At 35.9% G+C, this 19,558-nt stretch overlaps 2 protein-coding genes across 4 annotated transcripts; one reads left to right on the forward strand and one right to left on the reverse strand.

The window, feature by feature from the left end:
- The first annotated feature begins 146 nt into the window (after positions 1-146).
- On the forward strand, positions 147-12,566 carry LOC109110021 (translation initiation factor eIF-2B subunit epsilon-like). The gene is made up of 16 exons (XM_042717749.1): positions 147-353; positions 1,683-1,807; positions 1,889-2,074; positions 2,157-2,334; positions 3,560-3,640; positions 3,727-3,804; positions 3,880-4,192; positions 4,360-4,505; positions 5,712-5,853; positions 6,166-6,267; positions 7,146-7,253; positions 7,353-7,443; positions 9,426-9,549; positions 11,190-11,315; positions 11,393-11,503; positions 11,739-12,566. Exons 1-16 carry the CDS (start codon positions 219-221, stop codon positions 11,796-11,798), a joined length of 2,106 nt encoding a protein of 701 aa, XP_042573683.1. The 5' UTR covers positions 147-218; the 3' UTR covers positions 11,799-12,566.
- Positions 12,567-12,926: 360 nt separating this feature from the next.
- On the reverse strand, positions 12,927-19,097 carry LOC109107804 (mitochondrial ubiquitin ligase activator of nfkb 1-A). Of its 3 annotated transcripts, none has more exons than XM_042717751.1 (5): positions 18,630-19,097; positions 17,923-18,041; positions 16,945-17,032; positions 16,235-16,355; positions 12,927-13,653 (listed from the first exon to the last, which is right to left on the reverse strand). In XM_042717751.1, exons 2-5 carry the CDS (start codon positions 18,037-18,039, stop codon positions 13,167-13,169), a joined length of 813 nt encoding a protein of 270 aa, XP_042573685.1. In that variant the 5' UTR covers positions 18,040-18,041; positions 18,630-19,097; the 3' UTR covers positions 12,927-13,166. The 3 variants fall into 3 exon arrangements, with proteins under 3 accessions (XP_042573685.1, XP_042573684.1, XP_042573686.1); XM_042717750.1 differs by having other exon boundaries at positions 17,923-18,046; positions 18,630-19,096; XM_042717752.1 differs by having other exon boundaries at positions 17,923-18,046; positions 18,609-19,096.
- Between the last annotated feature and the right edge of the window lie 461 nt (positions 19,098-19,558).

Raw genomic sequence — 19,558 nt, forward strand, 5'->3', positions numbered from 1 at the left:
TGCTTTCCAGCGGCAGCTTAAACAACAATTTCTAAATAATTATTGACACTGGACAAAACCGTAATTGACATTAAACGGACGTTGCGCAGTTAAAACTGGAGAATTTATATTAGAAACATTAAAACTTACTAATTAGAGATAACTTCCGGGTCACCAAACCCGCCTTCACGCTTATTGCAGCTGTGTTGCGTTTCTGTGACACACTGCTGCTGACAAACATGGCAGGCAAAGCAGGGAAGCAGAGTCGCCCCAGAAAGGCGGAGAAGGATGAAGAGGAGCAGCCGCTGCAGGCCGTTCTCGTCGCAGACAGCTTCAACCGCAGGTTCTTCCCCATCAGCAAAGACCAGCCTCGGGTGAGTGAGGTCAACATCACCGCGAGCACACGTGTGTGCCTCTGGATCCAAACCATAGACTGTGATCCAAACACACGAGTCACTGCGAGACCGAACCAAACACGGGTGTTCTGGGGATGCACTTCCTGTTTATTTGTCTGTAATTTAACAGTAAAAATTATCATATTCGTCATGTGCAAACATGGCAACAACAACAATACAGTAGTTTTTTTAATCATTTATGGGCTGTTATATAAGAAAGACAGTCATTGTGACAACCTGGGTTTCACTTTAAAATATTTTGATTTGTGTATATGCAATTTTAGCTCAGTAAGGAGGATGTTATTAACCAGAAAGTCATCTTTGTTATTGTACATAACTTTCTTTTTGCTTATAGTACAGTGTCCTTAAAAGTACCTTTGTGTACCATTTATATACATTATTATTTATGGTATACCATGCTGGGCGAATCGAGCAACATGGTGTTGTTGGTATATAATGCTATTTTATTTAACCTTTTTATTTTTTGGGGGGACATATGGTGCCAGTAATTTTAAAATAACTTGGTAAAAGAGTATGGTAACTATGAACTGCACTATATTGGGAAAAAAAGGCATTGCAGTGTTTTGTTGGTCTGCAATATGAAAATATTCAGGAATTTTCACCAGGTGACGTGAATAGCTTTATTTGAAAACAAGTAATCATTCTAGAGTGATGTGATTTTGTGCATCTGCATGGGGGGGAAAAATAATTAAAATAATAATAAAAATTACTTCTTTTTTTTTTTTTTTACTAGCCCTGACACAATATAATAAATGGACAAAATAGAATAAAAAGTAGTTTTGACCCATTTTGATACCACACAGAAAAAACTGCTGACTAATATAAAGTTCAGACGTTACTAAAGATAAATGAACTATCAGTAATAAAATAACATATTACAAGCAATAGCACAAAAAATGCAATACAGCAAAGATACAAATGAAATTTTTCAGGGAGGTCTAACAGTAGTATTGAGATACAGAAATTGAATTATCAGATATAACTGCATAGTTTTTACTGTACAAATTAAATGTAGAGCTTTGCTAACATAAATGACAAGTCGCAAGCCCTAATGCACAGATCTAATGTGTTGACAGACTAGAAGCTGCTTGCCAAGATGGGTATTTCGACATAAATTGTGTTAATTTGTCCATTCAAGCGCAAGAAGACTCAAAAGAGAACTGTACAATGGTACTAGCATAGACTGTGTTTCTAAATGAAGAGTATTATTGTTACCTCTTTAATTCAGTGTTCTAGACTATTTATAAAGTATATTTTCACTCTTGTTGTTGTTGTTTCCCCTGCTAGGCTCTTCTGCCTCTGGCTAATGTGTCCATGATTGACTACACGTTAGAGTTCCTGACCTCTACCGGAGTGCAAGAGACGTTTGTCTTCTGCTGCTGGATGTCCAGCAAAATAAAGGAACACTTACAGTGAGACGCTGTGATGCTTTTAACGATGCTGTTGGATGGCCGTGACTCTGATGACTCAGTATTTGGCGTCTTTTTTCACAGAAAGTCAAAATGGTGTCGCCCCACGTCTCCAAATGTGGTGCACGTCATCACCTCTGATCTGTACCGGTCCCTCGGGGATGTGTTGAGGGACGTGGACGCCAAAGCTCTCGTCCGCTCAGACTTTCTGCTGGTGTATGGAGATGTGGTGTCCAACATCGATGTCTCCCAGGCTTTACAGGAGCACAAGTGAGTGTCGCTCCTCCACAGACCCTGTCTGTAGAACTTCAGCATTTATATATCATTAATACAATTTTTACTTTCCTGACAGACAGCGGCGCAAAATGGAGAAGAACGTCTCGGTGATGACTATGATCTTCAAAGAGTCTCCTCCCGGTCACAAGACTCGCTGTGAAGACGATGACATCATAGTAGCTATGGACGGCAAGAGCAAGCGTATTCTTCATTACCAGAGAGCACAGGCCTTGAAGAAACTTCACTTCCCTATGGTGAGAGGTTTTAGTAATTTTTAGGGGTGCTCTGATCAATCAGGCAAATTTTATAAACAAATCTCATATTGATGACGCAAAAAGTGTCATCAAATGTACAGTCAATGTAGTTAATAAAAAAAAAAATCTCAGTGTGACATACATAGTATAAAAATGACAATAAATATTGATAATTAACAAACCCTTGGGTTATAATTATCATCAATCCAGCATTAAGCGGAGTAGGCTTTGCTCTCACAAGCTCATCTGTCTTAATTTGGATTATTTTAGTGTGTGTGTATACAGTAGTCAACATTTGAAGTGGATCAAAAAAGTTTATCAAAGTTGTCTTGAGACAAGAACACATTTTGGTTTGATGGAAGGTTTTGATCCACTTGCACACTGCTATTAAAAAGTCTGTAATTTATATGAGGGCTTTATGTTTTTGAAAGACGTCTCTTCTGCTCATCAAGGCTGCATTTATTTGATCAAAAATACAGTAAAAATTGTAATATGTGACCCTGGAGCACAAAACCAAAATTTTCGAAATTGAGATTTATACATCATCTGAACGCTGAATAAATAAACTTTTCATTGATGTATGGTTTGTTAGGATCAGACAATATTTGGCCGAGATACAACTACTTGAAAATCTGGAATCTGAGGGTGCAAAAAATCAAAATACTGAGAAAATCATTTTTAAAGTTGTCCAAATGAAGTTCTTAGCAATGCATATTACTAATCAAAAATTAAGTTTTTATATATTTACAGTAGGAAATTTACTAAATATCTTCATGGAACATGATCCTTACTTAATATCCTAATGATTTTTGCCATAAAAGAAAAATCTATAATTTTGACCCATTGTGCTCAAGGGTCACATACAGTCAAATAGTTTACTATTTAAAATAACTATTTTACAAAATTTTAAAATATTGTTATTCTTCCTGTGATTAAAGCTGTATATTCAGCATCATTCCAGTCTTCAGTGTCACATGATCCTTCAGAAATCATTCGAGGATGCTGATTTGGTTCTCAAGACACATTTCTATTATTATCATTGTGGTTGAATCTCCTGCAGTTTCCTGTTTTCATAGAGAACTAGTAGCATTAATCATCTTTTACTTTTGATCTTGTAATACTCTTAATGATGATAATTAATGATCAATGATGTGTATTAATCAAAGCAAGGTTATTGCAGTCATTGCATGAATCTAGTGATTATAATTGTTCCTTTTCCACACAGAATATTTTCCATAGTGGAAGTGATGAGTTTGAAATCAGGTTTGATCTTCTGGATTGTCATATTAGCATCTGTTCTCCACAGGTGAGCGTTCGTTTGCTTTACAGTCTTGCGTGTTTGTTTAAATTATAAACACATTGCTCAGTAAAAGTGAATGTTGTTTATTGTAGGTTGCTGAGCTTTTCACAGACAACTTTGACTACCAGACAAAAAACGACTTTGTCCGTGGGCTCCTAGTGAATGAAGAGGTATGAGACACAGAATCGAGTGACTTGCTCATTTATGGATTCGTTTATTATCTGACACAGAGCTTCTTCCACTAGATCCTGGGAAACCAGATTCATATGCATGTCACTAGAGATGGATATGGGGCTCGTGTGTCGAACCTCCTCATGTACGACACCGTCTCTTCCGACATGATCCGCCGCTGGATCTATCCCATCACACCCGAGGCCAACTTTGCAGACCAGGAAGGCCAGAGCTGTACTCACTCTCGACATAATGTGTACCGAGAGCCGGGGGTCAGTCTGGGTCACGGCAGCCAGATGGAGGAGAATGTGCTTATTGGCCGAAATACAGTGATCGGAGCAAACTGCACCATTTCAAACACTGTGATCGGTGCAAACTGTGTCATCGGTATGGTCTTAATATTAAATGATGTAGTTGCGGTAACTAAATCAACAGCACAATCACACAATCCATGCCTTGTAAAACTCTTAATATGTTGCCATTTTTAAAAGTAGTGTGACCGTGTGAAAATCTGTGTGTTTGACATCCTGCTAACCGCTGTTTTGTCTGCTTAGGAGACAATGTTACTCTGGATAGAGCTTACATATGGAACAGAGTCCACATAGCCAACGATGTGAAGGTCAAGCAGTCGGTGATCTGTGATAATGTGGAGGTGAAACACGGAGTCGTTTTGAACGAGCAGTGCGTGCTCGCCTACAACGTAAGACGCCACAACACAGCCTCGAACTACAGACAAGAACAGTTGTTATTTGAAATCAGAGTAACTTGACGCTTCAGAAAAAGATTGCATCAATTACAAGTAACTGTTAAAAATGCATTTCAATCATTCTTTTAAAAGGTATGTTCGAAAACACTGATTCATCCAGTAATGAAGCAAGTGAAGTCTTTATAATCGAGTCATTGAATCATTCATTCAAGAAATTTGTTCAGAAACGCTGATTCATCCAGTAATGAAGCAAGTGAAGTCTTTATGACTGAATCATTGAATCATTCATTCAAGAGATTCATTCAAAAACAAAAACAGATTCATCCAGTAATGAAGCAAGTGGAATCTTTGAATCATTTATTGAATCATTCATCCAAGAGATTTGTTTAGAAACGCTGATTCATCCAGTAATGAAGCAAGTGAAGTCTTTATGACTGAATCATTGAATCATTCACTTAAACCAATTTTATAAAAACAATTAACATTTTCTCAGAACCTCTAGTAAATTACATGGTACTTTTTTCTTTTGTCTATTCAGAATTTTAAAAAATGTGATTCTATATTTTATATAATATTTAAACTAAATATACAATATGTTTTAAAATCTATATATTCAAATATATAATATAATTAGGGCTGTCAAATGATTAATCACGATTAATCACATCCAAAATAAAAGTTTTGTTTACATAATATATGTATGTGTACAGGGTATATTTATTATGTATATATAAATACACACACACAAATTATATATTTAGAAAATATTTACATGTATATACATTTATATATTTATATTCTTATATTTTATATTATATATATAAATATATTTAATATATAAACATAACATATTCTTCTTAAATATATACATGCATGTGTGTGTATTTATATATACATAATAAATATACACAGTATACACACATATATTATGTAAACAAAACTTTTATTTTGGATGTGATTAATCGTGATTAATCATTTGACAGCCCTAAATATAATATAATTTATAATATTAAATATTTAGCTTTTAGGAAAGCTAAATAAACTAAAAGGTGTCCAAATTTATTTAAATGATTATTTTCTCCCTAAACAGTTGATGATCAAAATAGAGGCTTAATGAGTTTTTGTACATTAAATATTCTTCACTGTGTGTCCAAATCGCTGGCTAGATTGCTTGTTTTCTAAAGACATGCTGATATGCAGGTTGTGGTGGGTCCAGACATCACTCTTCAGGAAGGCACAGTTCTGTCCATGCACCATCCAGATGAAGAGGATGATGAAGATGAGGATGAGTTCTTGAGCGATGACGATGTTGGCTACAGTAAAGACAAAACCAAACAGAAAGGTTCATGCTCCTCTTATTTAATTATGTGCACATAACAAAGTGCACATTCTGTACAATGCTCTGAATTCACACTGACATTGATTTAAACTGGGTTGAAAATCTGATGGGATTATATTTGGAAACACTATTTAAATGTGTCCTTGTCACATGATACACGTATTTAATAAAGTAGCAAGCCATTCCAGCAAGTAATACTAAATCTATAGTAAGTACATGTAACGTGAACATTATTTCCTCTAAAAACTGAAAATTTTGGATGTCGTTCACATGCATAGGCAAAGTGTGATTTTAGTTTTTTGATTGTTTTGTCAGTGTTTAACCCAGCAGAGGTTGGCTCAGAGGGTAAAGGATACAGATGGAAGAGCAGCAGTCTTGATGACACAGAGGAAGATGAGCTTGCTGAATGCATCTGGGGTGAGATGTCTTCGATTCAAGTTATACTCAAAATATTACCCTCATTTATTCACCCTTGTTCCAAACTTGGAGCACTTTTTTCTTCACAAAGGATTTTAAAGAGTTGCTAAACTGGTCTGGTCTATAATATGTTCACAACTTGCAGACAAACTGACTCTATATTATAAATGCAGTTAACGTAGCAACTTTTATTGCTATTTAGTGACTTCGGTGACATAAAGAATTGAACCCTTCTGTTGTAGTTTTGACCCAGAATGCTGAATAAAAATGTCAAAAAATTTAAGTTTAAAATTTAACTTTGCATAAGAATTAAGATTATCAAAAAATACACATCATTTGTTTATTTATTTAGATTTTTTTTTAAATACTTGGAAGTGAACTGTGGCTTTAAATGTGAAATTATGCAGATTTTGTTGTAGTTTTTTACATCTATCAGTTAAATTAGTCTCATTTTACTTATGTAAAATACATTTATACACATACAGTTGTATGATTTAAATCCTTGTAAATCTGACTGTGCATGCAGAGAGACAATATAAACAGACAAAAGATGTAATATGTAACAAATAACCCATATCTGATGAACTACAGCCCAATGAGCAAATAATTTCAATTTGAAAAAGCAGTCGTCGTCCACATTTCATTCTGCTTGCACCTATTGATGAAAGTGAGAGTTTATACAAGTAAAATGAAAATATTGTGTTTTGATGAATATATAATATTCGTAATGTTATTATTTTGGCTGAAAAGGGGAGGGGCTACATAAGGTCAAGTTTCACCGGATCAGAACTGACCTGGGAATGGGAAAGGTGTATACAGGTTTTTTTAATGAGATGAAGTTAAATAAACAGGCATTGATGATGATATCATGTTTCCAGGCCTAGCGTTGAACCCCGACCCAGAGAGTGACAGTGAAAGTGAGGTCAGCGAGGGATCACATGACCTGGGAAGCCACCCTGCATCACCTGAACTGGATGATGTCAAAGGTGAGAAGTGCAACCATATACCTTCCATAACTATTTATCAGAGCTCTGTTCATCCTTTCTAACATCACTCAGTCTCATACTAACTGTTGTTTCCATCAGTGTTTCAGAATGAGGTTCATGGTACGTTACAGAGAGGGCTGGATGAGAACATAAGCTGTGACAATCTGGTTCTTGAGATCAACTCACTCAAGTAAGTTAGAATTACAAATCATGACGACTCCCTGTGTTTAGCATGGTTATGCATGTGGCAGTGTTAAAGGGGTCATATGATGCTGCTATAAAGAACATTATTTGGTGTAATGTAATGTTTATGCGGTTTAAGGTTCAAAAAACACATTATTTTCCACACACTGTACATTATTGTTTCTCCTCTATGCCCCGCCTTCTAAAAACACGAAAGCTCATCGTTCTGAAAAGTGAGGTGTGCTCTGATTGGCCAGCTGTCCAGTGCGTTGTGATTGGCCGAATGCCTCAAGCGTGTGACGGAAATTACATAAAACTAAAACCTGAAAAACTAAAAAGCAATTAATTTCATTTGTAGGCCTATCGTTATTTTTTTTAATATTAGAATTTCTTTATTTGTTCTTGTTTTATTACTGACTGCTTACTTTTCATTTTTTATTCAATTCAATGTCTCGCGCAACTGTGACATTATATATGTAAAAATATCTGCATGACAGTATATTCTGCAGTTCTTCCCTGCTGTACCGAATATCTATACTTTTCAAAGTATCATATCGAAGTTAGAAATTCAAGTATTGTGACAAAATAATTTTTGTTGGGTGCCACAAATTTGTTAAAATTTTCAAAGGGTAGAAAAGGTTGGGAAACACTGATATATGTGACCCGTGCTGGCAAAATGAGTCTGGCTCGGGATATTTTTGAGCTACATGCTAAAAAAAAAAAAAACTTGAAAAATGTCTATTTTAGTCAAAATTTATTTTTTAACAAAAAAATTTCATTAAGCCCTTGTCTAGCGATCCCAATGCTCCAAATGATAATTAAACATCTAAAATGATCTTAAGTCTTAAGTGGACGTTTGGGGAACTGTTGGGGGAAAACATCTGATGTGTAACATTATTTTAGAGCCGTGCATTACAGTAGGTCTTAATATGAAGAGTTTATTAGTAAAAACCAATAAAAGCCACTTAAAAAAAAAAGAGCTGATTGCAGTGCATTATTTTCCACATATAGCGCGATCTGAACCCTAAACACGTTTCGTCAAAAAAGCCGGTATTGTCCACTTAAGACATCGTAAGTTCATGTTTTACTGCAGAAACCGACAAGCGCCCTTGTTGTTTGTGAACAGAAGCCGATAAATCGATTTTAGCGAATCAGTGCGCTGTATTCAGGTCAGGTGACTTTGAAAAGACATGCTTGATAGGTGATGCTAGCTGAGAGGGGTTTTTTTAGAGAGTAATAGAGGGTGGTTGAGTATGGTTAGATATCTTGTTATGTGTTTTTAGGAGAGTAAAGGATGATAATTTTTGAAAATTTTTAAACTAAAGGATTTTTACATTAGATTGTTTTTCTTACTTGAATGCTTATGTTTAGATGTAAAATGGAAAAGTTAATGCTTTATTTGTTTGTTTCTTATGTTCTACTGCTTTTTTCATATGTCCTTATTTATAACAAAAGATCAAATAAAATACCTGTATTGGGATTATTAATGCAGCAATTATTATTTTTAAGAAAAGCATTGGAGGAAAAGATGCAGTGTTGCTTGGTTATTTTGGTACCTTCAGAAAACTTGCACTTGATTCTTCTCTGTCGACTTCTAACGGGTGTAGCTCAGTCATTTCTCGTCCAATTCCAACAAATCATGCATCATTTTGAAGGTTTTTAATGGAGAATGTGGCATTAAAATAACTCATTTTTGATCATTTGCTCATTGTGACTAATTTTTGCCAGCACAGGTCACAAATGTTGTCTATATGCATGTGAACTACATTCCGGTTTTTCAGATGCTATATGAACAGACCAAATGTTGCATGGATTTTGATGGCCAAATGTCATTGTGCTGATTTGATTAAGAATGAGATTTTGAAGTTTGAAGCAAAGACTTGAAGTAAATGGAGGCGCTTTTTCTATCTGTTCCTCACACTAAATGTTTATGGCACACAGAAGTCATTCTACTTGTATGATGAGGTGAATGTAATTGTCTCTTCTCAGGTACGCCTACAACATTTCTCTGAAGGAGGTAATGCAGATCTTGATTCGAGTTGTGCTGGAGTTTCCTTTCCAGCAGCAGGGGGCTCAGATAAGCACAGCTCAGTATTCCTCGCACCTGCTTCCTGTGAGTGTGACTGCTTGACATGTCCAGGGACTTTTTTCAGGATACCATTTATCAGGCCAAAAACTTCTTATAAACATGTCTATTTTTTTGCATCTTGTAACAGAAAACAATGTTTCAAGTGAATCTCTTAAAGGGATAGTTCACCCAAAAATGTAATTCTGTCATCATTCACTTACGCATGCGAGTGTTGTTCCAAACCTGTACGCATTTCTTTCTTCTGTTGAACATAAAAATAAGATATTTTGAAGAATGTTGGTATCCAAACAGTTGCTGGTCCCTATTTAGGGCCCTATGATTTCTGCGATGCGGAAAACCATCGCGGAATCCAGTCATAAAAATGGAATTTACAGTTTAATGTCACGGAATTTGTTAAATTCTGAATGAATTAATCAAAAGTAGGTCATTACACTCAAATCAAATCGCGATATGGACTAATATCTGTAAATATTAAGCTGGAAAAGTTTATTTAAATATGAATCCTGCATGTTCTGCGTGTCTCTGTTAATTTCAGCGTCCGCCGTCTCTCTAAATGAGGACATGAACACATGAAGAACATCTCCAGAACTGCTCTGAGAGTCACTTCATGAGCATTTGACCGGTTGATTTGAGCAAAACTAGCCTCATATCACATACACAGAACTGTAAAGGTATTCACGACAACCCGTCAAAATAAAAGTCCGGTTTAATTTAAAGACTATAATTTAATTTAAATGTTTTTTTATTGTTATGTATTATGTATATTGTATAGTAGTATTTATATTGAATAGAAACAAACATTATTTTATTTTTTTTAAGGAATAATCACACAACTTTTCTTCCATGTTTTAATTTTAATACTAAATCCCCTTTGTTTACCAAAAAATAAAGTTTGCTTAATTTTCAATAATTAAAAGATCAATTAAATTAATGTTTTATGCCTTTATTTGATAACTAGAAAATTTTAAATACACAACAGAATTTCTGAGAAAAAAAAATTTCATAATGCTATTTAAAAAAAAAAATGAATCAATTAAGTTGTTTAAGCATTTAAATAATTAGACATGCTAAAACACAGAATTAGGTAACAATAAAACATATGGTGAAGAAAAAATAAAACATTTCATAGGGCCCTAAACGTAATGTTAAAATTTTAATAAATTGATGTGAAATTATGTTTCATGATTTTAATTAATTAGAAATGCTTTTTGATTAATAAAATTCAATTTTCATTTGATATTTCATTTGTAAGTCGCTTTGGATAAAAGCGTCTGCTAAATGATTAAATGTAAATGTAAATGTAGTTTAACCATTAAAAAGGAGTTGAGAAAAATTACAATGGAAAAAAACTGAATCCAGAAAAATTTAAACGGAATTTGGAAAAAAATAAAACTGAATTCCTATGGCCCTACCTCTTAATAGGCTTTTATAAGTTACATTTTCCCTACCATGGAAGTCAGAAGTAAGAAACTCAACAGCTTGAGGGTGAAAAAATGATGACAATTTTCATTTTGGGTGAACTACCCAGACCGAACCCACTCTTATGGGAAGAACAAGGTTTTTTGACCGTCTGTATTGTATAAAAGTGCTATAGAAATAAAGCGACTTGACTATTTGACTACAGCAGAAGATACTGATACCCGTCCCTGTATTTCTCCTCACAGTTGTTGAAGAAGTGGGCGCCGGTCTTTAAGAACTATGTGAAGAGACCTCAAGACCAAATGGACTGTCTTGCTTCCATGGAGGAGGTTTTCCTTGAACGTGAAACTCATTGGGCAGCTTTGGTCAAAGTGAGCCGTCTCTTTTTCTGCAGTGAGCCATAACATGCGTTCTCTTGCTGATTGTACGTGATGTGTGCCCGCTTCAGGTGCTGATGAGTGTGTACCAGCTGGAGATCTTGGAGGAGGAAGGCATCATGCGCTGGTTCAAACAGAGCTCCACCACAGCCAAGAGCCAGCAGCTCCGCAGGAATCAAGGGGTGCGATTCTTTAAACTTTAAAAGCCTGTAGCTACATTCACACTAGATTTTTAAGTCTGATCATCGCTGTCAAATTACAAGCTGTCAGTGATGTGTGTGAATGAAAGCACAGAACATGGGGAAGTTGTGACTTGTCAAAATCGCATAACTCCAGAACAAGTTTTCTGGGAATGGACTGAAATCTGGGTGAAAGAGGACTATGTTAATTATGTGGTTATGTCTTGTCTTTCTGCAGCTCTTGAAGTTCATCCAATGGCTAGAGGAGGCTGAGGAGTCTTCAGAAGGAGATGAATGAACATAAACCATCGTGTGTGACTCGCACACTTTGGACGGGCATTTATACGCTTTACAAACCAGAAAAAAAAACACATCTTGGCATGTTTGTGGAATGTTTAATTCCTGACAAATGGCAACCTATCGAAGGTGTGGAAATTGATATTTATTCTGTTCTTTTTCTTTCTTGATTTCTGTATGGTTGTAATGCTTCAGTTGTTCAAACCAAAAATGAAAATTGACTTAAAGGGTGCTGTGTGTTAAATTGAAAGCTAGTGGTTGAAATGGGTACTGCAGTCCAAATTCAGACGACGCTCACGTGGGTTGCAAGACTATAGGAACGAGTGCAGTTGACAATGTAAGGCTTTTAATATTTCTTTGATCATAGAGCTCATTAAATGGATGCAGAGGCTTTTTTATGTTGGGTAAAATATGCAATCTCTGAGTCACATGGACCAAAACAAAAACAGACATTCTGACACGGAACGCACATTTCAAATTAGAATAGCTGCCTGTAGCATTGTTTTCAGAGAACTTAACGTTTCCTAAATATCTGCAAACATAAGGTGCATCCCAAATCGCGTACTTATGCACTATTCTATGACGTTTTGTAGTGCACTTTAAATACCCAGATGATGCACTTAAATAACTGAAAAAACAAAGTGTGGAATGTTGGACACTTCATGCACTCAAATGTAGCAGCTTTGATTATGTAAGGAAGGGGGAGGGGCTATCAGACTCCGATTATGAGTGACAAAATAACCGTATATAATTCATACACTACACGGTTGAGTACATAGTGTGTCATTTGGGACGCAGCTATAGTATGGTATTTTTATGCTTTAGTACAATCAAATGAATTACAGCACCTTTAATTTACCGTCATGTTTCAAATATGCATTTCTCCTACAGAACTGATATTTCAAAGGACAAATAACATTGGACCCAATTTTATTTTAATGGTTAAGGAAAATACTTTTACAAAATAGCTCATCTTAAGACATACAGTACAGACCCTTTTGATAATAAATGATTTATATAAGTTACTTGGTTATGAGTGTCTCGGATATTCATTTTGAGATACCATTTGTTTTTTGTGAACCTTGATGACAAAGTCCACAACAGAATTAAAATCGACATGAACACCCAAGAGTTAGGAATGACTTTTAATATTGATAAATCAGGTCAAGCAGAACGGATCTGATATTATTTTGGATTCATAAAATAGGAAACGCAGATATACAGACAGTTCGGATCCCTTAAAAAGTACAAGGCTTGAAAAATAATTTCACTGGCAAAACTAAAATAAAGTGATATATAGCTGTTCCTATGCCCATGATTTTAAATGTGTTATAATTACCTTAATCAGAAACTATCATGACTTGGTCAGCTAGTTCTTTTTATCCTTATTAACCGCACCGTGGATGAAACCAGCTATGAGTGCAAACCCTGTTATTCCGAACAGCGCCGTCAAGCCTTTCCACATGTTAGCGCTGTTCTCGTGCCGCTGTATGAAGCTCTTGTAATCGCTGGGGATCAGGATGTAGCTGCGGCCGTCTTTGGGCGGCTGTAGCCTCATGATCTTGTCCTGCTCCAGAACCAGCTCCCCGAATGCGGTGAGGGCCGATCCCACACGCAGCAGCTCCTCTCGCTCCTCTAGGGCCACAGGCTTCTCTCCGCTCAGCTCTCCCACCACTGCGTCCATCAGCCCCTCTTTGGCTTGTCTGAGCCGCTTGTGCACCTGCTCCAGGTAATCGCCGCTCGCCTCCAGAGGAGACTCCACACGCACCGAGACCTCGCTGATGAACGAGCCGGGCTGGACCAAGCTGAAGGGCACGGTGTTGGTGGTCTGCTGCTTGTTCACTTTTTTGGAGACCCTGTGTGGAGGTTTTTTTTCATGCTTTACTTTATAATAAACTACCAGTTAAGTTTTTGAACTGTAAGATTGTAAGAAGTCTCTTCTGCTCACCAAGCCTGCATTTATTTGATCCAAAGTACAGCAACATTTTGAAATATTTGTACTATTTAAAATAACTGCTTTCTACTTGAATATATTTTCAAATGTAAGTTATTCAAAGCTGATTTTTTAGCATCATTACTCCAGTCACATGATCCTTCAGAAATCATTCTAATATGCAAATTTTATTAATATATACTATATAATTTTTTCAGGTTTCTTTGATGAAGAAAAAGTTAAGAAGAATAGTATTTATCTGAAATGGAAATCTTATGTAACTATGTCTTTTTCATCACTTTTGATCAATTTAAAGCATCCTTGCTAAATAAAAGTATTAATTTCTATTATTTCTTTATAACCCACCCACACACACACAATATATATATATATATATATATATATATATATACATATATATATATATATATATATATATATATATACACACATTTACATCCAGTCATTTAGCAGACGCTTTTATCCAAAGCGACTTACAAATGAGGACAATGGAAGCAATCAAAAACAAGAAAAGAGCAATAATATATAAGTGCTATAACAAGTCTCAGTTAGATTAAACGCAGTACACTTAGCAAGGGCTTTTAAATAATATAATAAATAAAAAGAAAACAGATAGAATAGAAAAAGAATAGAGCAAGCTAGTGTTAGATGTCTTTTTTATAATTGTATAATAAATGAAAAGAAAATAGATAGAATACAAAAAGATTAGAAAGGTAGTTTTTTTTTTTTTTTTTTTAAGATTAGAATTAGAATAGTGAGTGCAAAAGTTAGAGAGTCAAATAAAGATGGAAGAGATGTGTTTTAAGCCGATTCTTGAAGATGGCTAAGGACTCAGCTGCTCGGATTGAGTTGGGCAGGTCATTCCACCAGGAGGGAACATTTAATTTAAAAGTCCATAAAAGTGACTTTGTGCTTCTTTGGGATGCACAATAAAGCGTCGTTCACTTGCAGAATGCAAGCTTCTAGAGGCACATAAGTCTGAAGTAATGAATTTAGGTAAAGGGGTGCAGAGCCAGTGGTGGTTTTGTATGCAAACATTAATGCCTTGAATTTTATGCGAGCAGCTATTGGTAGCCAGTGCAAATTGATAAATAGAGGTGTGACGTGCATTCTTTTCGGCTCATTAAAAATTAATCTTGCTGCCGCGTTCTGGATTAATTGTAAAGGTTTGATAGAACTGGCTGGAAGACCTGACAAGAGAGCATTGCAATAGTCCAGCCTGGACAGAACAAGAGCTTGAACAAGGAGTTGTGCAGCATGTTCGGAAAGAAAGGGCCTGATCTTCTTAATGTTGAATAAAGCAAATCTGCAGGACCGGACAGTTTAGCATTGTGGTCTGAGAAAGTTAGCTGATCATCAATCATAACTCCAAGGTTTCTGGCTGTTTTTGAAGGAGTTATGGTTGATGTGCTTGATGGTGAAATTGTGATGAAACGATGGGTTTGCTGGAACCACAAGCAGTTCTGTCATATATAAATCAAGTTTTTGAATCGTATAGTGTATAATGTTACAAAAGCTTTTTATTTCAGATAAATGCTGATCTTTGGATCTTTCTATTAAAAAAAACAAATGTACTCAACTGTTTTAAATATTGATAATAATAATAATGATGATTCTTGAATAGCAAATCAGAATATTAGAATGATTTCTGAAGATCATGTGACACTGAAGACTGGAGTAATGATGCTGAAAATTCAGCTGCGCATTACAGAAATAAATTACATTTTAAAATATATTAAAATAGAAAGCAGTTATTTAAATAGTAAAAATATTTCACAATAATACTGCTTTATTATACTGCTGTTTTTTGGATCAAATAAATGCAGGCTTGGTGATCAGAAACTGTTCAAAAACTTTTGACTGTTGGTGTAGCTGTAGTGCTGGATGCTGATTGGTCAATACTAGCTAAAATGAGTATAAAGCGCAACAGTCAGGTTCCAGAAGTAAAAACTCCTTACAGTTTCTCTATAAGAAAACAGATTTTTAACAATGACTGATACAATTTTAAAGACAGACCTGAAGTGAACTCTGTTAATTGATGCTTTGTTGAAACCATCTGTTATTATTATTTTTAACAAAAGACTTGAAAGAATTGTAAAGTCCCTATGAGAAAAATAAATAGGCAAAATACTTCTGGAATCAACAGCGCTGAATAAGTAGGCATGCACTAATGCACTCTTGAGGAACAGCTATAGCAGAGACCAGCTGTATGCCAGGAACTATACCTTCTAGAGAAGAGGTGCCCAAACATTTTACTATGACAGGTTAAAAATAAACTTAATTGAAGAATGAGGGCCAAAATAAATGATGCATTATTTACAATTATATCATAAAATACACATTTTAAAAAAAAAAACTAAATTTCAATGCAAAAAATAAATAAAACAACGATAAACTAGGAAGGAAGATACGCTTCAATTACATGTTTTTACAATCTTATTGCCTAAACAAGCAACATGATTTGCAGTGAAGCATGTTTTTACCATGTTTTTAGAACGGAGTTCCAGTATTTCCAGTGCTCATGCACGGTTATCTTTTGGATGACACCATGACAGCGTGGCACGTACTGGCTGGAAATGGGCTCTCCGATGGCCTGCACCAATCCTGCAATGGAGGGAAAATAAAGATGCATCAATTAAAGGGTTAGATCACCCAACAATGAAAATTAGCCCATAAATTACTCACTCTCAAGTCTTCACTGGTGTATATGACTTTCTTCTTTCAGATGAATCCAGTTGGAGTTATATTAAAAATGGTCTTTGATCTTTCAAGCTGTTTAATGCCACTCAGCGGGTGTTGCATGCATAAGTCCAAAAGAAGTGAAATAAAAATAAAAATATTATGTTTTAAATATGGATATTTTTCTTACAAAAATGCATAGATCTGCTACAGGAGGACTTTGTTCACACCCCGCAGCCATGTGAGACACTCTTTTTTTTTTTTATGGGTGGGCGCTTTTTATTTAATTTCTTTTGGACTGATGCACTGCAACAGCCGCTGAGTGCCATTAAACAGCTTGAAAGATCAAAGACAATTTTCAATATAACTCTGACTGGATTCATGTGAAAGAAGAAAGTCATATACACCTAGGATGACTTGAGAGTGAGTAATTTATGGGCTAATTTTCATTTTTGGGTCAACTAACCCTTTAAGACTTTTCAAAGGTTGAGGTGTTATCGAGCAGTTTATTTACCTTCTACAGCAACATAATGAAGTCTCTTGTTGGACGACGCATTCAGAATCCTGAGCAGGTGATGGTCTGCTTGAAAGTTTGGAATCTCCTGTAAAGTGGAGGAAGCGTCAAATTCACAGCAGCCTTTTATAACACTGCTCTAGTTTGGCACTGAGCTGAATCCATTTATGTTCCTTTCATCCAAAGTGACGTACACTGAACTTTCATACGAGTCATTCTATGTTTCACATCAGTAAAAACACTGCTTTCTCAGCAAATCATCTGTTGGTTTCAGTTGATGTATTTTATCTGCTAGTTGCCAAGCTTAAGCTTTAAAAAACATTTTGATATTACAATGAAAATTATATTTTTCCTGCTATTGTTTTACAGTTTCACCATTTAGACTCAGTTTCAATGGCAGGCCTTGTCTGGCCAACCAAATGTTACTTTCTTGATCAGGTTAACCTCAAATTGTAATATTAAGTCACGAAAATATTGCAAACCGTAACAATGTACCCATCATAGTTGATGGCCAATTAATAACCCCTTGACAAGAGGTCACTAGAAACCAAATAAAGAAAAATGAAGAGGAAGTTTACAATAATGTGTGCAAAACATGCACCGCAGAAGAGAATGAAATCACATGATGCTGGTCACATGGTTTGTGAAACCACTGTTTAGTTTTCAGGAGGCGTTTTGTTAGATGACCACTCAAACCCATTTTCATAAATTTAATATAGATAAACTTGACTTTTTTTATTCATTATTTTGAATTCAAGACTCCAAGCGGATATTGCAAAAACTCATTTAAGGAGCATAAAGACAACTGAAAACTATTCTCTTGGATAAAATATGTTTTTCACATTATCCAATGACCCATATCCACCTTGTGCATCTACGGTGTCTTGATTTAAGACACAATGATGATACTACATGAATTATAACTTATAACCAGTGTTCAGTTGTTCTGCTCCTTTGATGTGGGAATCATTACTGTACCTTCAGCTTCTGTACTACTTGTCTTTTATCTGAATATAGTTTATAAAACAGGCCAGAGAAGGCGAAGCAGGATCCCGCACATATGACGGTCAGTGGGTTGAGGAGATGGTCACTCATTTCTGCTCTGGAGGAAGAGAGAAACATTTCACACCTGTCTGAAATCTTTAGTTGTAAAACATAGTAAACATGGTAAACCCTTTCTTCCAGTCTCTTCACAATCAATACCAATGGGGCTGGCAGATTGGTTTATCAACGTTATCAAAAATATTATCATATGGTCGTGCAATTAAGTGAAACGTTTGTTAATAGTTGTTTAAAAATGTTGAGCAAACAAGGAAAGAAATCCAGCTCTTGTCCAGATAACTCAGTTCAGTTTCGTTTAGTAGAACCTAGTTTTGTTTTCACGTTTTTATGTTTCTGAACAGATATAGTACAACCATAGTATGTATATACAACGCAATATCTAAATCACTAAGCCTCGTGTCGTGAAACTATTTAGCAAATAGTGAGTTAAAATGCAAAAACAACAGCCTCAGCGAAAGTGAAACATGTCACGATGAATCAGGAAAACACGGAATTATATTATACAGGACTATTACTGTGATCACTAATTTGAGTAGCAACATCTGTATTATATATTATATTCACAGCAGCTTTTAGAATATGCTCGGTTGAATGGTTCTCACCATTAGGATCCTGTTTCTCACCTGAAGTTTATTGAACACACATCCAATCCGCCGTCACTTGAGTTGCAGCGTGCATTAGTGATGTTCGGTTCTCGAACGAATCGTTCTTGTGAGCCGGTTCTCTGGAAGTAACCGGTTGAGCCGGTTCACAAAATCGAACTGAATCGAACGTTAGTTCCGGGTTGATGACGCAGGACGCACAGCCGAAGTAGCGCGTCCGATTCAAAAAAAAGAACCGAATGAGCCGGTTCAACCAACTGTCGAAGTTTGCCGAGGATTGCCGAGGATTCTGACGAGCGAGCACTGCGGGTGTATCACTTTTAGAACCAGTTCGATGAGCCGAACTGTCCGAAAAGAATCAGACTACGCATCACTAATGCAGGAGGACTCTGATAAAGAAAACACACTCCTACTGATAGACAATAAGGGGTAAGCTTCATTAGGAAGTGAGCATACATATAACCTACTAGCGTGGTTTCCAAACCGGTGAAGTGTTAGCAAACCCCGCCCCGCCCGGATTTCATTGGTCAGTTCAATCAGTCAATCACCAAAAGTTCAGCCTTCATCGATTCGTCAGGTAACGTTTCACGCTATTTTTGAATTAATGTTATTTTGTAAAGCAAATGCATTAAGTATTTAATAAATAAAACTTACAGTTTCAGTGTCATGCATTTTTATTTTAAGTGCACTGCTGGAAGGGGTCACGTGCCAAACAACACTACTGAGCTACTTAAAGAGACAGTTCACACAAAAAGCATCGAGGCTTTCTCGACAAACTCAACACTGCAGTTTAGTGATATCCGGTTCGCGAACGAATCACTCGATGTAACCGGATCTTCTTGAACCAGTTCACCAAATCGAACTGAATCGTTTGAAACGGTTTCCGTCAACAATAAGCATTAATCCACAAATGACTTAAGCTGTTAACTTTTTTAACATGGCTGACACTC

Source organism: Cyprinus carpio, chromosome B2, assembly GCF_018340385.1.
Source record: "Cyprinus carpio isolate SPL01 chromosome B2, ASM1834038v1, whole genome shotgun sequence".
In the NCBI taxonomy this organism is placed as follows: Eukaryota; Metazoa; Chordata; class Actinopteri; order Cypriniformes; family Cyprinidae; genus Cyprinus; species Cyprinus carpio.